This window comes from Apis laboriosa, unplaced genomic scaffold (assembly GCF_014066325.1).
Source record: "Apis laboriosa isolate Shangri-la unplaced genomic scaffold, ASM1406632v1 scaffold173_cov153, whole genome shotgun sequence".
Taxonomy (NCBI): Eukaryota; Metazoa; Arthropoda; class Insecta; order Hymenoptera; family Apidae; genus Apis; species Apis laboriosa.
This window is the reverse complement of record NW_025222150.1, coordinates 813,754-837,383: the sequence shown is the minus strand read 5'-3', so window position 1 is coordinate 837,383 and position 23,630 is coordinate 813,754. Positions and strand designations below refer to the sequence as shown.

The window sequence follows — 23,630 nt, the reverse complement described above, 5'->3', positions numbered from 1 at the left end:
AAAATTGAACGTCAGCGCCATCTCTTGAATGGTAAGGTTTGATAGGTAAATGTTTTTGCAATTCAAGAGATGGCACTGATAGTCAGTTTTCCAATTAATTTTATCCTTCTTTCATTATTTGCTGTTGTAATGGATGATTATAGATGAATTATGGGATATTGATGAATATTTTCATCATTTTTCTTTCAAAACTTCAATAGTTTTCTATCTTTAATATAAAAAATATATATAGATACTTTCAGTTTTTAATAAAAAAATTATAAAATATATGACATTAACATTAATATAATATATTTTCATATTTGTTCTCTTATAAGTTCAGTAACAGTAATATTATAGAAAATTTAGTATCATTAAAATTTGTTTATTAATTTAATGATACTTTTTTTTTATTATCAATACGAGTAGTTTTTATAATAATCTTTAAGTAAATAGTTTTTATAATTTCTTTAATAGAAAGATACTGATGTCTTTTAATCTGATATTTTTTCATAAAATATAATAAAACAGTTGTTGCATAAAAGATTTCAATGTAGTGATTGAATATGAAATTGAAAAATAAAACCATTCATTATAAATAAATACGTAATTCTAATAAATATCATTAGTATTCGAAATTCATAATAAACATTTACGAAGAAACACTAGTATCGTTTGAAAGCGCCACGGTTGTTGGGCGAAACATGCACTTGTAACACCTGTTTTAAATAGGACGCTCTCGCGTCAATTTACTTTTCTGTTTCATAGCAAATAAATTCTTGGATTTTTCTATCCACTTTCGCGATTCGAGTATAAAAAAACCTTTTGAAACGAGATAATACGGTAATAACGGTAATATATCATTCAGAAAAGTGGTTCAATGTTGAACGATTTAAAGGGAGCCTTTTCTGTTTTACTTCTCTTTCCCTCCTTTTTTTTTTTTTTTTTTTTTGTTTGCTTTTAATTCGTATCGCACGTTTTCTTTTATTTTTAGGAAGTCAACTTGATTGCATGGGCATTATGAAGCAGCACCTTTTTATATGGCTTCTTTCTCTGTGTCGTGTACCAAAGTATTAGGAAGAATGGTGGGCACGAGGCCGAGGTCCTCAACAGAGGAAGGTGAGTAGCGGTTGGGAGAGGGACAGACGCTCTTCGCTATGCTGTGCTTACACGCAGTGCCGTATCCTTTCTCTGTAAATGTATGGGCACGAAAGGTTTCAATTGTATTTTTAGTTATATTTCAAAAATTATAGTTATAATTCTTTTTATTAATAGAATATCTTATTTTTATTAAATAGAAGACTTAAAAAAGATAACTTTTATATATTTTAACTATATATAAATTTTTTATTTATACGAGCTTTCTTTTTTATTTTTATTATTAATCTGGTATATTTCGATCATATAAGAGATTATATTATTAATATTTTGCGATTTGATTTTGAAAGATTCTTAATTTATTTATAATCTTTGAATTATTCACAAAAAATTCTCTACATCAAACGCACGTGATTTTGAATTAAAATTTGATCGAAAATGAAGCATAATCGTACAAAGAATTCGTGACAACAAATGCGAATGAAATTGATCATCCACGAGTGATGAAAATTTAAAAATTATACGGTTAATCGTTCGAATATCTCTTGCCAATAAATATCGCATTAACTATTCTCTCCCCACCGACCTGGCCAATTATCATTCGATTCCGGCAACAGGTCCCCACGAAAATTTGTACCATCGATCCGAGGCCGCCACCGGGATCGACCGGTATAATCGCAACAGCTTAACCAAGCAACAATCGGCGTTGAAAAGGTTTCGGTGGTCGCGTGACGAGCCGCAATTTCGTTGGGTTACGAAGGAGGAGCCGAGGGGAAACGGTCGAGGGAAGAGTCCCGAGTGGCGGAGCCTACGTCACTGTCCACGCTATCACGATTAACAGAGTGAACAGCACGAGACGTCCGCGCGCGCGAGCGAGATGAAACGCGTGGCGAAGGAAAGGTAAAGGAAAGGAAAGGAAGGCGCGCAAGGTAAAGGCACATCTGAATCCTTCGGTTGACTCGGCTCAGTCTGATCCGAGCCAAGCCACTGCCCTGATCCCCGCCGTTCCTCGCTCGCTCTCTCCGCTCGCTTGGATCCGCTCTTCTTCCTTTCCTGACACACGCCACCATACACACGCACGCCGTGCTCTAATCCATACCGGTGTCATCGATCACCGATCCCGACTTCCTTCCTCCGCGTCGGTTCTCGCTGCGCGGTCAGTTCAAGTCGCGACCAGTTCCCGTCGAGTTCGGCCCGACAGACGAAAATCACCACCTGACATGTCACAGTGCACGCACCAGCACCGTGTCGATCGGTTCACGCGCGTCCAGTGAGCAACGACGACGCACCATTTCATCGTATTCCATCGCTGGTACACAGTTTTTTTGTTCAGTTTCACGCTCCTACGTGTTTTTTCCTCTTCTCGGTTTTTCGTATATATTTATAACTCGAGATTGAAAATTTATACGCGTCGTGACTCGTGCGCGCGCGTTTCGTGGGGATAATTTTTGTGGATCCTCTCAGGTGGATCCCCGAACACACCGGAAGTGTGATGACCCTTCCAACGAGACGTGCTGCATCGATCAACGCGGCGACAGCGTGCCTTCGATCTGGGATCTGAGTTTTCGCGGTCAAGGTGCGTACCATTGAACTTTTTCTCTCTCTCTCTCTCTCTCTCTCTCGTCTTCTCTTATTCAACGTTATCCTCGATCTTGTTTTTTTTATTCGATTCGTTTCGATTGTTTGTTATTATCCACGATGAAACGCTTTTGTTTTTTCAACGTTCAGCGTCGAATATAAAGCATCGAGGTATTTAAACGGATCTTTTGTTCGTTTCAATTTGATTCCATTCACCGCGCGGTATTTTGCAGTTTGTTTATAATCGAGGAGGAAAATCGAAGATCGTTTTTATTGAATGTAATAGTATTCCCTCCGTCACGGTGTATACCTTCCCTTTGTCTTATCGAGGAGAGCGATAGAGGGCCGGCCACGGGAAATATTTATCGTCGGTATAATTTAATGCCTCCTTAAAGCCGATCGACGAATGCTTAATGTGGGACGAGAGCGCACTTTGTATTGTATTCCGAAACGTATCGTCGACGCTCGCGTTCCTTCCGATCCGACTTCTGAAAACGTCTCGGATAAATGAAACATTTTTCCCGCTTCTCCACGGTAGACAATAGGCTATTAACCGTAAGCACCAATTATGGGGCTGTGTTACGGCCGCGCTTATTTTCCCGGATAGTTGCAGGCGGATAAAATAAGTAAGCCAACAGAATCCTCTTCCGTCCACGTAGGGGATGCGATTAAACCGGAAACGCGTCTCGAACAACAAGTCAAGCAACGACTTTCGTCCATTCGTTCGTTTTGCCGCGCGAAACTCTCGTCGGGACTAATTAGACGACACGCACGATCCTTGTTGTTCTCGTTAAACTCGAACGTTTCCATTTTTATTCCCCTGTTGTTTAACGACCGTTATTCGTCGATCATTCGAGGGATCTCCATTACGAATCGCATAAACCTTCGGAATAAATAAAATTGCGGAATAAATGAAATTCAGAAAATATAAAAAAAGGAGAGCTAAGAGGGGAATGGAGGGCAACGAGGCACAGATATTTACACACGAAATTGCAGTTTCGTATCGGTTAACTGTATCAGCTTCTTCGGAGAAGCTTGTTTTCGTTTAACGACTTGGTCGTAACGATCGGGCACAAAAGTAATAATCGTGTGACGTCGGTTGACGGAACGGTTGCCGTTTATTTCGCGTATCGAAGAACGGATCGGCTCGAATAAATCTTCTCTGTTATCTGTCCTTCTCATTTCTCTTCTTTTTCTTTCTTTTTCTCGAAGGGTATCGTGTCACGGTCGAATAGCAAACAGACGCGTTAATCGAGCAAGGCAGGCTTGTTCCGATTAATTCCTCAACAAGGGCCAACCGTATGGCTAATTTGCTAAGCCCCGTCGGTTTCTATTATCCCTGGCTCTGATTCAGGGATTCTGGATACGAAACCTGTTTCTCTCCGATGCAACGCACCGCGCGGCCGCCTCTCGCGAGGGTTCAACGGCACCCGCCACAGTTCGGCACATTCGAACGACCATTTTTCAACGCGACACGAGGACACAAAAGGTGGCACCTTGGTCTCTTGACCTTCTCACGTAGCCGACTTGTCGTCCACCATGGACGTCTTATCGAAAGTCCCCGTCCCTGCATACGTGAAACGGGAAACAATCACCGTTTGCTTACCACCGGGAAAATACGATAGCCGACCACGTGATCCTGATTTCCGTGTGATTATTGCGTAAAAAAAAGAAAAAAAGAAAGAAAGAAAAAAGAGAAAAAGGAAGGTTTATATATCGAGGAATGGTGGTGGTAGGGTTGGTGTGTGGATAGTCACGTTTCGGAGCGTAGGCGTGTTTCGTTGGAGAGGAAAGTAAGTACTGGTAGTAGATGATCAGGATAACGAGGTGTCAACAGCGGTGATGGCTGATTGATTAGGGTCGGGTATCGGGTGATAATATCTGAATTAATACGTTGCCTCTTAAGAAGGAATTTTAATAGTTCGTTACGGTTCGTACCGATTTCTTAATCATACGCGAGAGATTTATTATATAAGGATGGAAATGGACAAGCTATCGGGAATGTTGGTTTGATATTAGAATTATCAGATTCTTGTTAACATGATGGATTTTTTCCACGATTGCTGAAAACTTGATTTCCTCTTTTTTCTCTCTCTCTGATGAAATTAATACAGTGGAAAATTATCTTGCGGATGAATTCGAGTGTAATAAATCAAATTCGTGGCACGAGTAAAATTTGTATTTTATTTCTCGTTAAATTTATCTTATTGAATTATCGTGAAGAGAAATTATTGTATTCGGATAACAAAGGAGATTTTCTATTCTAACGAATTAATTAGTTAGGATATTCCTATTGTATTGTATTTTATTAGACAGAAACGTAATTGTTTATTTTCATTATATTAATTCAGTTTTATAATAGAACTTATTACAAATCAGATTATTCTTTCGATGAATTGTAAAAGATCATTTCCTTCAAAATTGAAATCTAATTAATATTTTGATCCAAGTAGACAAAAGAATAATATTAACGTTAAATAGTTTTTGTCTTGTTTAATTTAATCGATGATCTTCATATTAGGTTAGGTTAGATCAGTTCATTGATTCGTTCGATTTTAATACTTAATTGTAGTCACTTGAATCGATTCATTGGTTTAATTAATCGATTAATTTCATTCGTTAAAATGATAGAAGATATTTCTAAGAATTGCATATAGGGACAGAACAAGATCTTATAATATTCCATTTCAAAATTACTTTTCATAAATGAATTATCCATACTCAATAATTAATAAGTTACTCAATAATTATTATTATTTCTTATGTACATATGTATATATAAATATATATATACATATCTCCACACAAAATTTTGTCTCTTCCACTCCCAATCCCAAGACCAAATTTTAACCAAAAGATTTAAAATCGTCACTCTGAAACGAACTCTTTTGAAACGCGCGCGATTAAAATTCAATCAACAATTCCCCGACAATAAAATTTCTCAATATCCGTTCGAAATCCCGCCAATCCCACGGTATATACGTTTCGCAAAAATCCAATCGTTCAAACACAATAACTTATCGCCGTTGAACGTGAAACCGCAGCAAATCTCCAGCCGTGTTCGATTAGGATTCGACATCGAATGGCGTGTTGTACGCGCTGCGTGTACGAACGAATAAAATAATTCATCAGGCGGTGTGACAGCGGTGAACAGCGTCAGCTAATGAATAATACGTGAACACGTTCACAAAACCGCGCGACGATCGTAGACGATGGCGCGAGCCACGCTAGAAGAAGGACGCGAGGCAAGGATGGGTGTTCGGCGGCGGCCGAACCCAGGAGTAGAGTCCGCGTGTTAGCTCGGCTCCAGAACCTTAGGAAGGTTATATACTCTCTTGGAGATGAGAAAGGATATATACCGGCATTTAAAACTTCTCTAGAGAATGCAAAGCACGAGCCATTAATTTTCTTAGCGATTCGTCGAGCGTAGAGACATTCTTTTCAAGGCTTGATATATTGCACGCTTCACCGGCCAACGTTTGCGCGCGATTTTTGTTTTCAGTTTGGAATTGAGAGGGGGAGGGGGAGGCAGGGGTTGGGGAATGGAGAGAAGAATGGCCCTCCTACTGGCAACGAAACGGTCGTTTTTCGATTCGATCCGCGACTACTCCGCGTGTACCGGAGCTAATTATGAAAGAGATGGACCACTTTTTCCCCCTCCCCTTTTAAATCGGATTATGCGCGTAATTAATGGGGAAGACGCGAAGCTTTTTCCTTGTGACGTGATATATCGAGGGAGTTTATATTAATGACGTCTAAATATTGGAAGAATTGTGGCAGTTTTCTCGAAAGAAGATATTTAAGAGATTGGCTCAAATGATCTATATAGATCACGAATTGATCGAATAGATGTGTTTTACGATTATTTCGACGATTTTTATATTTTACACAATTTTCGTGTAATCACCAAATCATAGTTTTTCGTGATAGGTTGGTTTCTCATTTAAATAAGATGATTTAACTTATCGTTTGATTTACTCCATTCTTTAAGAATAGTCGAAGTTAAAAGAATTCTTCAATTCTAATCTAACGCGAATTGTCGGAACAATTCATATCGGTTAAAATCATCGTTTCAAACATCTCTTCCTCGACAAACATTTTGAAACGAAGGAAAGAGAAATATTCAATTGCAAATGGCCACGATTGAAACGCATAAATCGGGATGGATCGTGAAACAGCTGGAGGAGGCTCGCGGAGTAATTTTGCGCCGGACTTAATGAGTTTAAATATTTAAATTGCACCGACGTGGCGGCCGACCGGGTAAAGAAGTTCTTCGATGATTTACTCTCGCCCGCGCGCTGGTACATTTATCAGTACACCCTTGGATCCTTTTCGAGGTGTACGCAGTTGGCTACCTTCGCTTTTTAATCGGCTCGTTCGGTCGTGCATCACCCTGACCTACACTAATAGCGACGTGGATATAAATAGCCCGAGACAATGAGGTACCGTATCCTGGATATGTTCTGCTTGAATTGCAATAATGGTGTGCCTCCTTTCCATGTGTTGGTAAATGGATTCCGTGAAGGGTGTATTGTGTCGCGGGGAACGTAGGCGTTTCGATTTGAAACGGGGTTAAGGGAGTTTCGTTGAAAAATGATTCGTTCGAAAGTTCCGGCCAGCGAAAATGTATTATATATCTTTGGAATTAGTTAGTTTTAAAATACAAGATCGATCTATAAATATGGCCAGAGAAATTATTAATTGATCGAAACTTTGTATTTATATATAATAGAATAGTAACAAAGTTCATCTTCGATTGAAGTGGCAAAATTTCGAGAATATGTAGGAGGTTGGTAAAATAAGAAAGGAAATCCACTTGCTTTTGTTTTTGCTCCAAAAAAAAAAGGGATAAAAAAGTTTTCGTCTCTTCATTTATTTATTCGTATTATCATACATTCTTGACCATTAGAAATCTCGTATCGTATTCTTTTTGTATCGAGCTTGTTAGTTCTAATTAGTTAAAACTCGAAGATATAAAAATTACTATTATATCATTACAGATTTTTCGCGGCCTGGCCAAAGTATAGAGATGCGTGCCAACAGGTATATCTCGAATATAATCGAAGGTATTTTAAGTGGTAGCCGCTCGTATAATATTTGCGCGTACATACACGTGCGTTGCCGAGCGCGCGTCGAATAGAGGCAGGCAATCGTATTCGAGATGTTACGTCGGAACTATGAGCTAACGGTACAGACGGGTAGCCGAGCTGTGGATACCGAGCTGTTTACGATTTTTCAGACGCCATCAGGAAACGTGCACGGCGACTCGAGGTGTTGAAAATAAATTTGTGACCGTCTGCTTGATCAGCACACAATGCTGTTCAAACTCGATAAAATCATCTTTTAATTCAATGCATCGCCTTTTGTTTTGTAAGAGCGAATTGTAGTTTGTACGATTGCGCGTGTGTACGTGTTTTTAAGACGCGCGTCAAATCGAGAGTAAAACAATAATTATTACTCCGTGAGACAATAGTTGCTTAACGGCCTCCGATGAAAAATAAAAAATCTCGAATTTTATTTTCAAATTACGAACGTTCAAGCTCTTAAACTCTATTTGAGCATACACGAGAATTTTTAAAAAAAGATCTCGAAAGAATGATTTTTCCACCCAAGCGAAGAATGAAAATTTATTCTTAGATAGATAGGTCATTTTGGAAGACTTATTCGCATACTCTCGTGCTAAATATCTACATTATAAGAAATTTGTTGTAAGAGGTTTATTGCCGCTTCACTACAGGCTATGCATTGTACCATAATCGTATCTTTGCATCTTTACATTACCTTCCAAGCAATTACAGTAGAACTCCATTTATATGACCCCATACGGAGACAAACGTCCATTTATTCACACGAGTATCCGGTTGTGCGAGTACGTTGTACTTATAATTAGTTTCTAAACGGTTTATATTATGCATTTTACATTATTTTCAGATCATTAGAATTGCCACAAGTTACATTATTATCCACAGATTCATCATCTTTCTTTATCAAACGATTATACGTTAATAAATCCCCTAGTATCATATATCATTCCTACACGTAACATCGTAATATTGTATCATTTAAATTAGTATTCGATATCATCTTTCGTGAACATTTCTAAATGAAATTCTTCAGAGGATTAAATCTAATACGGAGCAAAACTTTCATTTTCCTTTTTTCAATTTCTTCCTCTCTCCAATTTCTTCCTCTCTCTTTCTCTCCAAGTTGTTTCGCTCGATTTATTCGCGATACTCGTATCATTCCATCTCGTTGGCTTTTCTTCTCAGCTACAAGACAAGACAGAGCTTGTCCCAAGATTCTTACACGCGGTTCAAATTTCAATAGTCGATGTTCTCGATGTTTCACAGTTCATGTTTTTAGCCCATTCGGGTCGGCAACCATTTGGAACCAGGAAATTAAAATGCGAGGGCCCTAAGGATTTTACATCCGCGTCGCCACGGTGTTTGTTGCTTAAACTTGTTATGTAAATAATGGTCATAGCGTGGCAATTACGCGCGGGAAAGGGGCGTGCATAAATTAACTCGATACGCTTAAAACGAACGGGCGTCGATGAAGCGGACCGTTTCGGGATTTGTGCACCGTAGAAATTTGCATTGTAGATAATTTATCGTGCTTAGCACGAGCGCACGCTCGTATCTTAATGGGATGGAAGCAGTTCTCCACCTTCGAGAGCCAACCTCGTTCACTTTTCGTGTGCTCGGCTGTCATTTCTGCGTGGAATTTCCCTGAGATTCGTCGAGTTAATTGTTTTTCGAGGCACGTTCTTTTTGAGACAGAATAAGTCTCAACTTTCTTCATTAAATGCATTTTTAATCGGGCAAAGTGAATGTTATTTTATTCGATTCGAGCTAAGAACAGTCTGATAAGAGAATATTGAAAAATTCGTGGAATACTTCAATTGTAATTCCTCAAATGACTCGTATATCGATGACGAGACGATCAAATTCAATTTCTCGTTTTCTGATTGTCTCTAAAAGATATTCTAATTTTCTCATTGGTCTCTTTGTTTGAGAAAGAAAGAAACAAATAATAGCAAGAAGGTCTCGAAACTCGGAGCGAAAAATTCGATCGGACGTGAAATCGATTAAAACGCAACTCTTCTGGCGACTGTCAATCTTTCTCGCTTGCCTGGATGTCATAAATCACGAAATCAATTGCACCAAACCCGATCGTTCCGCTCTTATACACGCGTCTTCCTCGACGACAGTCGGGACAGAGATGTAGATAATTCCACCTTCGTTCCGTGTCCTCCTTTCTCCATTCCACGCCACCTCGTTCCTTCTTTTCTCTCGTTTTGTTCCCGTTGCTTCGCGTGGAGTCGACTCTATTAGTCGCACAAACGTGCCCCGTTCAAAGATCTCGTGGAGATAGATATCCGTCTGATTAACGATCAGATCGGGCCAATATTCTCCTGCTGACTGATTAACGAGCAAGTTTTCTTTTCGACCAGTCGCACGAATCGTTGTCGCTTTTGCGATTCGTTAGCGTTTCATTATTCCATTGCCGCGGTGGACGCCTAATCCCCTTAGGTTCAAAGGAATTAGTTAATTCGCCCATTTATTCACTCATTGTACGGGACAATTTTAATTGGTTTCGTTCAACCTCTATTGAACTCTCGTTCGAAGAAGTCGAAACGATTTTTTTCAGGTTTCATCTATTCACTATTCACTCGATCGAAGCGAGCTCGTTCGCGCGATTGTGGATCAACAACCATAGTTTGTTTCGTTTATTAATTCTTTTTTTTTTTTATTTTTTTCTAGAGGAATATTTTAATATATATAATATATATATAATAGAATTTTATATATATTATAGATTATAATATTATATAATAGAATATAATAGAATATAATATATATAATATATATTGAAGAAGTATTATAGAAATTTTTAACAAAGTCAAGTTGATGAGATTTATGATAGAGAAATATGATACGTAGAAAAATATATTCGTGATTTATTTACGCTGAAGACGTAATAGCGAGATTATAATTAATTATCCTGAATATTTCTATTTATCATTTAAAAAATTCAATTATTAAAGAACATATTCTCTTCTCAAATGTGAAGAGAAAAATTAATAATAAAAATTCTTTAAGCGTGTAAGGATTAAACATCCCGCTTTTTTGTCCCTCGATAGCATCGAGAATAGATCGTGTTCGCCTGCATCGCTATGTACGTACGAGTTTTTTATGTACGACAGTTTTGGATTCGGATTACAGCGTTGTCCTCGTCTTTCAGGATGACCAAAACCGATGAGCGGATGAACGAGTAAAAGCCAGGAAGGAATCACAAGGGAAACGAGGGGTCTGCCGAAGGAAGAGATGGTGGTGGAGTGGCTCTGTCCTGGACTTAGGCCGGCCGGAAGCCGTAGGCCCCGTCTTCTTCACTGCAAAGTGATACTTCTTGACGAGCACGAACTGTTGCAAGATGTTTTGGTGAGTCTCGATATAATATTCTTCGCTATTTTAATTATTTTTTACACGAGAGATTTCGAAAGAAATTGATCAAATTTCTGATAAGTTTCTTTTATTTCAGGGCACGACTTTTTATTTCTCTAAGCTTTGATGAAGTTTGAAGAAAATTTATTGCAGAAAAATTTTTTTCAAACTCAAAGCTTAGAGAAATAAAAAATCGTGCCCTGAAATAAAAGAAATGTAGAGAATTTTATCAGAAATTTTATTATTTTACTTATATATTATTTATTTTTTAAAATATTTGATAATTAGTTTGAGGAGATATATATATATATATATCTGTTTTAAATATTATGGGTATTTAGAATTCTTCGTTCAATGTCTATTACATTCTCGATCTACTTTAAAGATGAAGAACTAATCATACAAGCGTGAATTTATTTAGGGAAAATAGTTCATCTAATCATATTATTTACTTTATATTTTAAAATTTGAAAGCATAAATAATCGCAATAAGAGTTATCTTATAAAGTATAATACGAGAATCAAAATAAAATCGTGGTCAATATGTACATTAAAATTATTCTACGAATTTAATCCACTTACGATAACTGAAACACACGCTCTATTGTTTCGCACGTGTTACGACAACGTCGTCGAGTTTATCCTTACGTGAAATTGATTTCGCCTTTTTATTCGCGACCTAGTAACAACGGGCAAAAATTTCGTACACCCACGCTTAGGCCTTTTCTGGCAATAGAAATCAAGAATATAAAAGGTGGGTAGGCGATGTGGGCGAACTTGTGTCGCGAACTTATGTTCCTTCTTCGTGTATATTCCTTTTAACAATAATTTTATGCGTGATAAAAATATTTTCGAACTGAAATCAAATCCTTTGATCCTTTGCAATTATATGTAGGTAAGAATAAATATTTTTGTTAAAGGAAATTTAGATAGATTCACAAGGTGTATTTAACAAAGTAATCAATATGATTATTACTTATATATTTTTTAAATAAGAGTTTTGTTCTTTTGAAAGAAGATAAAAATTGACAAGAGTCAATTATTATATTATAATAATACATAGTACTTTTTGAAACATAAAATAAAATTAGGTCGTTATGTAATATGTAGAAAATTTATTGAAATAATTAATATGTTTTTTTAAATTAAAACTAAATTCCTCATATAAAAAATACCAAACTTACTAATAATTTCACTTCGTGCTATGATCGTCAACAAAAATCCATGTAAAATATTTCACGATGTTAACACGATGAATAATTTTAATATCACGCAAAATATTGCACAGAAACGGCGCAATTAATTAATAATGCAATAAATTTAAAAAATGAGGAAGTATTACAATTGTTTCCTGTTCCTCTTTCTTTCACTTTTTACAAGGACGGCGATATAGATATATCGATGCATATTCCATTTCGCAAAAATGGTAAATGATTTTCACGAGGGTTCGCATCAATTTTATCCAAGCATTTAAGACCTCCATTACCAAAAGTGGGCGATACTCGATATTTTAGAATGATTATCGGTTCGTGGGGCAATTTCGCGCAGACGCGTCACGTAATGAGCATCCTATTAATTGCTTTTGCCCGTAGATATCGCGTTCCTGTCTTCGTAATTGTCTACCTCTCGCGGATATTCTCCTTCGATGCGATTTATCGGGGATAAGATATCTTACGCTTTCATCGATGAAATTGATACTTATTCATTTTCGAATTGGATCGCTGTATCTATCGAAGGAGTGGTACGTTTCTAATTAATTTTTGTAACACTTTTAAATGTAAAAAATGAAATTTGTTATTTGTTTGTACGCGTTTAATTTATCGTGTTGAAATTGTGTATATGTTATAGAATGTGAGAAGAGAATTATAGGTTAATATTTTAAGATAGTTGTGTGTGAAAGTGGTCTTCGACGTGTCTCTCTCTCTCTCTCTCTCTCTCTCTCTGTCTGTCTCTGTCTCTGTCTCTGTCTCTGTCTCTGTCTTTCTTGATTGATTTAATTCAATCGATGAATTTTATATATTTTCATCGTGGAATGCATCTTAACAAGTATCACTGTACAAGAAGATGTAGTAAATAATAGATGTTTTATTGCTTACTTTAATTGAATAGTCGAAGAAAAGAGGCACGATGTTGGTCAGTATAAATTTCTTGCTGTTAATTTTCGATGCAACTATTTTCTGTTTTTAATGCCTCGTTTAATCGTAGAAAAGATTAACAATATTCGATCAATTAGATAGATATATTCGTTTAATTATAATTAAAAATATCTTCTTGTTCTATGAATATGAAAATAATTTCATATTTTAAAAATCTATTTTAATAGCAGTTCATTGAAGAGTTTATTAATCTTATATCGCGCGTTACTAAGATAGAAAGGTAAATTTTACCCCGACACTTAACTCAGACGTAAAAACGATTAATGTATCTGAATATTGTGCGCGGTGCATCGATAATTATCGATATGCTCATCACGTACGCTCATTAAGGGGAGCGAAACGACTTGCGCTTCTTTTGACGGAACAGGCCGATTTAATAAATGTCTCAATTCCGAAAAGAATTCGCTAAGTATCTCCCGCGTCCTTTATATAAATCGCATTATTTGTCTCGACCATTGCAACATCCAATTTAAAGACGAATAATTAAATTATATCCAAAAAAAAAAAAAAAAAAAAAGTATCGATACCAATTCACTTATTCATTCATTCTCTCGATATTAGGAAAATTTTTAAATGGGGGTGGAGAAACAAATATTCAAGTTTAATTTAAAAAAAAAAAAAGAAAAGCAAGCAAAAGACGATTCTTAAGATTCATCATCGATTACGAGGATGATAGGTCGTGAAAGAAATCGGCTCGCTCGTTCCATATTTCATCGTCGTGGCAATTGCACGCGCGAAGCACGCCCGCGCCGCGACTAATTCCTCGCACAAATCATCGGCCGAAATTTAACGCCACGACGACCTACTCTATAACACGGCTGCACGGGCAAGAACGCGAGTTGCACGCGTGTTTGTTGCACACGTTTCACTGTCCTTAAGCTTCGTCACGCTAAAAACCTCTCGAGCACGCCACGATTTTGTCTTCGTGCGTGGCGCACGTGCACGTCGCGGTAAATGTCGCGTTTTCAACGGGCGTTGAGAATCGTCGGCAGATTGTGCACATTCGATACGCTTTCTTTCCCCAATTTTTTTGACTGAATCGAGAATACCAGGTTTCAAGGTGGTTTAAGACAATCGAGTATTGTATTGGTCGTTGTGCGAAGCAGGGCTTCCAAACGTTTGTCGAAATCATTTTTTTTCAGATATCGGATGTCTGCTATAAATATTACGTACGTTTGTTATTTGATATATTAACTTATGAGATCAATTATATTTTTTTGAATTTTTCACTTTTTCTCTGAGTGGGGGAAAAAGAAGTGAAAATTTTGGAGGATCATAAATTAAAAAATTTAAAACGTAAATTCAAAGAGTCTTGAAATAGCAGCAAGATCAATCACTTCTTACACCGTGGTTCAAAATACGTGTATCTTAAATCATTCCAATTCTCTTTACTGTTCATTTTGCCCGATGATCTCGAGCAAGGCAGCCAACCGAGCGAGACACATCGACCACCATCGATTATACGTAGAGAAAATGTGAAATTACCGATCGTAATTGGCCAACTCGGTGGGCATTAATGGAAGGCCGTGGTGGGCAGTTAGGATCAGTTGTTCGCCGCTTGTGCAGACGTCAGATAGTTGGAGAGCGAAGGTCTGGACAGCCCGGAGGGACTCTCTCTTCTCTTTCTCTCTCTTTCCTCGATTTTATTCAGTGGCAAATTAACGGCCGTTTGGCGCGTGGGAGAGCGAAATCCTCGCGGATAAACTGGCCGACGAAGGTTTATGATTTAATGATGCACCGTGATGCGGCCTTAATTGCCATCAAGATTGCACCGATGGATGCCGATTATTGACGGTTTCGCGTCCATTGATGTCTGTATCCCCCGTGCACGGTGCACGAACCGAGCGGGGCGGTTTAAGATCTTTTTCATTTACTTTCAAACCGGGGTTAAATATTCATGGTTAATCTCGCGGAACGGCCGCCTCTCTTTGCCTCGGCTTTGTTATTCAAATTGGCGGCCGGGGGTTTGCTCGGTTATGCACGCTTCCGAACGTTGATTTCGCGATTGGTCAAAGATGGTACTACGTCGTGGTTGAAGGAGCCTTGCGTAGGTTCGATCTACAAGTCGAGTGGGCTTTAATTTCCTGCGGTGAAGTTATTTTCGAATAATTTTACGAATCTTGTTCTACGGGGTAGTAAGGGAAATGGGTAGGTTTTATAGCTGTAGTATATGTCTGAATGCTTTAAGGTAGTTTAGATTTATCGTTATTGCCGCGTGTCTTTTGTCGCAACGATTAATTTTTGTATGCACATATCTTGAATGATCAATGATTTTTTTTTTGACGATTAATATTTATTTTTACAAAATTCAGTAGTTTAATTGTCGTAGTCTCTATCATCATAATCTCTTCGCAGGTATTGATTGTTAATTTTTTTAAATTTCCCTCCCCTTGTGTCAACGTCGATCCACACGCATCGCGTAACGCGCAAAGGTTTGGCTCAACGATAAGCAATAACGTCGAAGAGATATTGCGAAATTCATTCATACGCCCCCAATATCTAGAGCAGTTATATGCCGGCCCGATTTACATTCAAAAGGACACCCTTTCGCCCATCTTTCTCCCGGTGAAACATCGCCGGTGGTTCCCCGCATATTTTCGACGTTGGTATCACGCGATGTTAGAGCAGGGCTGCCAACTTACGCGGCATTGGACCGCACCTCTTTCGTGACGATCCCATAATCTTCGAATCGAGGTTTTCATCTTCGGATTCCATCATTAGACGCACGCGAAACGACGGGCCCTTTTTCATCATGACAATTTAAAACCATCCATTACTTCGCTACTGATTGACACACCTACTATAAGGCTCGACTCACAATAGCCTCGATCGATGGGGGCTGAAAGTGAGGTTAGATTGTCCGAGCGTAATTTTCTTTTTCGAGCGATCGAGAATTGATTCGAAAGGGGGAAAATTATTGTATGCTTTAATTGATATGAAGAGAATTTGAGATTTAATTTCATCCTCGCGTGACGTAGAACGACAAGTTTTCCTCGTAATTCGTTTCTTATCTCGAATATGCAAATTTTATCGCCGTTCCAACGGTCTTGTCCGATTGGCCACAAGTGATCCTATAAACGTTTTCTTTATCTTAGATTCATTTCAATATTCGATGATAGTATTTTTTTCTTAAATACAATTTTTTATAATTCGGTAATTTGTATCGTTCGATAAACAAATTGAATATAGATATTGGGATATGATTTTTATTCGATTCATTCTATAAATTATGGATATTGGTATCGTATTAAATGTATCCATAATATTTGTTATATTGTGTTCTTTTTCGTTTTTACATGTTCACAACATTGTAAATTAGAAAAAGATATTCGAGTCGTGCAAATTTTACATTTTGAATCAATACGTGTAAAATGCATTTAATCGTTTAGAAATTTATATGGAAGAGAATCTATTGATTGAGAATTTTATTTTCTTGTTGGATTTCTTGTTTTTTTCACCCCAAGTTATATAAGCGTTACAGTTCTTTTAACTCGACGCAAAGGTAATTCCACTTTTGCTATCTTCTTTCTAAATCTCTTCAAGTTATCATTTCCCCAGAGTAATGTACTTCCATCCAGATTATAAGTCCATTGAATATTGCCATAAAACCAGAATTCCATACTCGCTTAATTCAACGTTTTATAAATATTCTTATACATTAGTAGTTTATCTTATTTTTAAAATCTCACTTCTGCATTTAGAGTCATTATTTCTGCTTCGAGGCACGTTAAAGATACCCCTAAAAATATACACTGTATAATCAATCCCTACCAGTTTCCTTTTTTATTTTTTAATATGACGTACAGTCAATCCCACAAGTATTTGTATTCCACGTTAAAAAGAAATTCTTATTCGATCAAAAATTTTGCTCCACTGAAGAAAATACCTAAGAAAAACACTTTGAGCGTTCGTTTCATCCTTTTATATTCCCCATTTTGAAAATATTCTCCATTCGCACAATATACTCTCTACGTAAAAATTTCGTAAAGGACGAAAGAAATTTTTTTGAAAAATTTAATTTCCAATATAGGATGCAAAAAAGGGAAACTTGTGCGATTGACTATACGTATCCGAAACTGGTTAAATGTGAATCGACCTTAATCCCTCGCGCATCGTTCGTGATATGTAAAACACGACGTAGCTCGCGGCACAGCTATACGGCCGGGGTCATTAAGTCCAAGACACTTGGCGCACGTAACTGCCCTATTATTCATCCTAGGCAAGCGCTGTCTATCAGCCTCTTCGCCTCTCAGTTTGCCCAGGCTACGTTCATAGCTTGTAAATTATCCTCGCGTTCGCGACTCTTTAATTAGACGTGTTCAAAAATGGAATGCATCGAAAGTATATTAGGCATATACGATCGGACAAGGGTCGAAAGACGTTCGAACAATTTGTAATGATAGACGGGTTTAGAACGGGTTTAGATTTATCTACCACCTCGCGCTGCCTGCCATAGTTCAATGGATTCGTGACGATTTATCGTTGGACAAATAGGGTATCGTTAAATCGAGCGTGTATAAATCGAGAGTGTCAGAATTTGATGTCTTTCGAATATGGGAGGTTTCTATCGATTTCTTATTTGTCTTTCATCCATGATGGATATTCCATGGAATATGGAGGGATTGTAAACGTTGCGTATGATTATTACATGATGTGTCGTACAGGATTTTTATCTTACTTTACGTAAATTTATTTATCAATTATTTATATTGAATTATTAAATTAAATTAAATTAAAATTGTTAAAAGTATATAGTAGATAATATAGATAAATATAATGTACAGGGTAGTTCCTTTTCTAGTTTCTTTGTGAATTGTGAGTTCTTCTGTTTGTAATATTCAAATAATAAACTTGATCCTCCGTTAGATAAAATTGAGAAAATTAATAGTGTGGAATGATCAGCGATATTATCTTCGAATCGAGTAGCAAGAGTATCGTTTCTTCGATATCTAATGATGATAACAAGTGTCATAATTTATTTAAGGGAAGTTTAAATAGATTGATCCGTTTCGACAAGTGTTCACTCGGTGCCACGAATATCAGAGGAAATTTCAATTGCTAATTTAGATTTCAAATCACAATCTTGAAACTGGTATCGGTGAATAAGTGACACGGTTTATAAAATATGAAGAGGAATTTGTCATCATCGGTGCGAACTAATTGCCCGACCAGCGGAATGTTTTCAAATTGATATTCTCAGCAATTGAACACGTGTGCGCACATTCTTCAAAAGCGAGTCTATATCTCGATTCGATTATCTTTTAGCAATGCCGATCGAATATTTTACGAGAAACACGTGTTGCACCATCTTTGCGCTGCTGTAATAATATATTATTTATCAGTCGGAAATTAAGAAGAATTTATATGAGTAGAAGAACAAATTCTTTCAGAAAAAAAAAGTTACATTTTAGCAGAAATTATTATTATATTATTATATTATATAATTATATATTATTATATTATTATATTATATAATTATATTATATTATTTACAGAAATTATGTAGTGCTACATTAGAGTACTGCATATAAGAGAAACGAAATATAATTACCCTTATCATTTATTCACTAAAGATTGATTTCTTCGTTCGTGATTATGGGAAACAGATATATAAAATCTAGAAGTAATTAAGCTCTCTACCATTGAATATAAAAGTTCATTTTGCATATGTGAAAAATATAAAAGAAGGTGGGCTTTGAATTAACGTGGAATTATTTTTAAAGAGAAAATTATGATCTTTTTAAAGTTACTTTATATATTATTTAATACTAATAAGAATTTGTTGTTCTATTCATATAAACTTTTGTTAATTATATTATAAAGTAGATCTATTCTTGAGTTAAAAAGACTCGATCGATGAATTTTATCACGAGCATGTCTCACATGGATGGACATCTTCACGCAAGTTTTCAACTTTCTCTCAATTCTTGGAATTTTGTTGGATGTTGTCCAACATCCGAATGGACATCGGACACGCAAAGCGAATGACATTGCCACGTTAAAAATTAATCTCTTGGAGTATCCGGTATCGAGTGTGAACCAGTTTGCCAGCCAGTTTTAAAAACATAAAAATTTCACTTTTGACTTTCTTTTCTATTGCGTTGGAAGAGTAGATCGTTTACTAATCAGTACATGCATAACGGTATTTAATTACTATTATATCTTATCGATTAAAATTTAAAAATTTTTACAAATTGCTATAATTTTCTAAATACGTAGAAATTGATAAAAATCAAAATTACTTTTTATAAACACTCTCGCCGATATCTTCACGTTCAGTTAAACATCCATCATTTTGCATATTCTTTATTCACATATTAGTTAGAGTTTGGTAAAATTCTAATAAAATTTCCAATATCAATACATGACAGATCAATTGTTCTATCGTACATAAAAATGAAATATTATCAATAGGATACAAATATCCTAAAGAAACGCACATTTTTCACCCGATCCTCAGAAAATTTCATCATCAATCACCTCGACAATCGTTCCAAACGAATCGGACAATATTTTTCGCATCTCGCATCTAATTGGAGATATTCATCAGAGAAAAAGAAAAGTATGAATACCGGCGATTAAGCTGTGGAATCTGTATACATATCCAGGACTCCCGTTAAACGGCTCGAGTTCACGGCGTATCAGAATCGAAGGAATTTGACGCGAAATAGCCAGTTCTTGTCCAAGGAACCGTGACCAGCATCGCGCAAGTAGCAGCGGGCTGCATTAAATCCGGTCGAAGATCGATATTCATCGTGTCGGTCAGGTGAGGATTCCACTGGCCCCGTATAAAGGATCTGCGGCTCGTGGAACGCCTCTAATTAATTCCAATTACCAGCGATTCGAGTTGCGCGCCTACTATCTATTACGGATCGTCCCTTTTCCCAACGTGTATATACGCTTTAAGTCTTTGCCGGCGTGATCCACGACGCGAGCGTCGTCGCACGCAACCACGATTATTCGTAGGATCCGGTTGACTGGAGGACGTCGCGATTAACCCTTTCGAAACGGCTACGTTTGGCCCTTCGTATTTTATGTTACGTGTAAAATACGTTTCTTGTCTTGCAGAGTCGTCGATGAATCGAAGGTAGAAGAAATTTATTAAAATGATTATTAATAATTTGGACAAGGGATAAAATATCGTGAAGGAAGTATATTAGAAATTAGAATGCGTATGTTTCAGTAGTAACGGACAAGCTTGTGTCAGACAGTCTAACTCTGTACTGTTTTATTTCTAATAGTGCAAAGCAAAAGCTGTATTTCTTCTACAATCAGAAGTGAATAAAATCATTCTTTGGATTCTTCGTATTTAAAGAGATAAAGATTATCGGGCAATGATTATTGTTTTAGAATTTTCATTAATCATGAAGTTAAAGGTAATCTCGAATTATTATTAATACATATGAATAAAATTATTCTGTATTGGATAACGAAATGAAGGGATTCGTGAGAAAGAAATTGAAAGGACTTCTCGTCGAGTATAACAGTATTTTATTTTTCAATTGATTATCAGAAGCGAGATACAGAACCTTCAACTCGTGACTAGTAGTAGAATACATAGTTGGTTGAGGTCGTATGCAACTAAATGGTGCATTATCACGCAGGAATGTCGTATTTATCGGCGGACGTTCAGTTTCATTGAACTCGAACGCGGATTCTCGAACCGGGACCAGAAAGAAAAAGAAGAAGAGAAAAGGAGAGGAGATGGAGAAGGCGGTCTGGCGTATATTTAAAATGTTGCGTAATGCGGAGTAACCGGATGAGAGACGTCTCATTGCTCTGTTTCTGCACGAGAAAACGATTCAACGACGTCCCGATGATAGTTATCGCGGGTATAAATGATTATCGCGAGTGGGAAAAATTGTAATGGTTTCGGTGATAAGAAAAAATTTGTGATCGTGGGAATCGTGAATTGGAGTTCAAATTTATTGCGAAAAGATTACAGAAAACAGTAGTTGAAAATGAGAAAATTCACTCGATATTACATAATAAGAAAATTTCAACTCTTATTATAATTTTCTATCTTACATTTTTCGTCTCTTGAAATAGAAGATATTCCAAATTTAATTTCGATTTTTCTTACACAAAAGTAAATTTCCAACAATTGGAAATAATATTAGCAAACGAAATGAAAAATCTTTTCACTTTCGCCTTCTCCGAACGCCTGAATACGTTGAGCTAATCCCTCGCTACTTTTAGCAGCCCCATTATATCGTGAGGATCCAGGGCCCGTCATCTTTGCCGCGTTATAATTTAAACGGGTTAACAATATTTCGTTTCACAGAAGAAGAGAGCGGGGTTTCGTTGTTCAATGGCTAGCCCCCTCCGTGACCGGGGGCTACGTCGGTGGTGGGTTATGGCGGTGCACGAACAAGGGGCGTACGTATCGTAGGGGGTACGCCGGCCACCTTATTCTTCTTGGCTGCTCTGTTATTAGGCGATACACCAAAATTGGTGGGCCACTTCCCCACAGGGCAACCCCGCAACTCCTCCATCCACCCTGCACACTAATTCACGCGGCTTTTAACTTGGCCTTCCTCCTTCCACTCCTTGTCTCGCTCGCCAACGTCTCGTTCCAACCTCGGATACCGGCCACGGATTCCAACATGGACACGTGTGCGCGTTCGTGTAAGCTCGCAACCGGGCGAGCACGGTCGACCGCCAAACATTAAGAACGAGGAAATTATTGCCTAGAGAGAGGGTATCGCCGTCTACGGAGGCCCGTACCGATTAACAGCGACCGTGAAAAGTTTTGGAATGCTCTCTCGCTGAACAGGAGAGATCTCTGGAATGCCTCCCCTCGGGCTGTTAGAATGAAACGTTCCCTCGGCCGATCCTCGATTCGGAAAGGGTAATCTTGTCTCTCGGCCGGTGAATTTTTCAGGGATAAAGTCCGCGGACCAGACACGAAACTTCTCTTCGAGATGTGTGTTCCGAACGTTCCCTCTTTTTGTCTTTGTGCTTCTCCGTTCCATTTTCGTTTTCTTTCTTTCGTCTCCACAGATGGAACGTTTCGAGAAACGTTCACCTCTAATTACGGGGATATATCCGAGGATGGAATTTCGAGTTAAAAATATTTATAATTCGCTTCCTGTTTCGATACGTATGTATGCTTGCTATGAAATAGTTTGAAAAATATTGAAGGAATATTTTTTATTAAAAACTGAAGAAAGGGAAGATTGAAATGTCGAACAAAATTTTAATTAGTGTAAGATACAAAATTATACATTAATATTTAATCGATTTATTTTAATTTTAATAATATCTCTTAGCTATTCTTTTCTGTGAATTCGATAATTTTTTGATGGATTGATGATTAGTTTATGTCATGATTAATGATTAGATTTTACAGTAAAATGCTTAAGATCTTATCTTAACAGATGCATTTTTATTGTTCGAATACTTTCATATACGTGTAATTGTAAATATGGATCGTAATTTATAAATCTTCGAATTAAAGGAGATTGATTAAATATTAAATTGAGTGAATTGATTTGAAAATTTTAGTCCTAATTTTTTAAAAATATTTTAAATATAATATTGCAAGATGATGGAAATAATCTAAAAGGTTCTTCTTCAATAGGGGAAATTTTTCAATTTCTTTTCAATTAATACGGATATTTGCTCAATTTACATGATTATAAAATATTTCGTTATTTTTATAAGAAATACGGATTAAAAAAAGTACATTTTTGGATTTTGATTAAGTTAGAACGTGTTTGAGATTAAAAAAAAAGGAACGAATAAATGATACTTATTGCCAGATATCAGGCGAACACGTTTTATATATTCGCAGGCTATAATTTATGCCATTCGAAGTAGCTTCACTCCCGGGTGGGAAATACGACTAATTTAAACGTTACATGGGATAAATACGTTATATTATGCGTTACATCGAGTTTCATGAATATTTCATTACTCGTGTGTATCTCTGCATTGGCCGACTACCCCAAGCGTGAAGTATACGTACGAGTGAACACCTATTGTATTTTTTTTTACCGTTTTGTAGGATTTTTATCATATTATTCCCACATTCGTTTCTGCTTGATCATCATAGTTGTTCGTGAAATCTAAAGAGTGATAATTAATACGAAATACATAATTTATACGTGTGTATCCTTTCGAAGAAAACGATAAGGGATGAGATTACGATACTTGTTACCATCGTAACGTAATATCCTTTAAGAAGAATAATTTAATGAGTTCACGTTTCAAGTTTTTAATTCTTTAATTTTTATTATCACGTTATATTATACTTTTGCTTTTATAATTTAATTTTTAATTTGGATTTTCAATTTAATCTGTTAGAATTATTTACAAAATTTTATTTTATTAATCTTATCGAGATTACACTTTATTTCCTGTACTTGTTTAA

The 23,630-nt window shown here is 36.8% G+C and overlaps 1 protein-coding gene across 5 annotated transcripts in view; it reads left to right on the top strand.

The window, feature by feature from the left end:
- The first annotated feature begins 462 nt into the window (after positions 1-462).
- Positions 463-23,630, top strand: part of LOC122711607 (band 4.1-like protein 4) — a 66,781-nt gene continuing 43,613 nt past the window's right edge. For 2 of the 5 annotated variants that reach the window (XM_043930555.1, XM_043930551.1), the window contains exons 1-2: positions 463-1,098; positions 10,900-11,096. In XM_043930555.1, coding sequence (XP_043786490.1) covers positions 10,983-11,096 — 114 coding nt within the window. In that variant the 5' untranslated portion in view covers positions 463-1,098; positions 10,900-10,982. Of the gene's footprint in view, positions 1,099-1,694; positions 2,390-2,541; positions 2,654-10,899; positions 11,097-23,630 lie in introns of all 5 variants that reach the window. The other 3 variants (XM_043930552.1, XM_043930553.1, XM_043930554.1) reach the window with 3 other exon arrangements.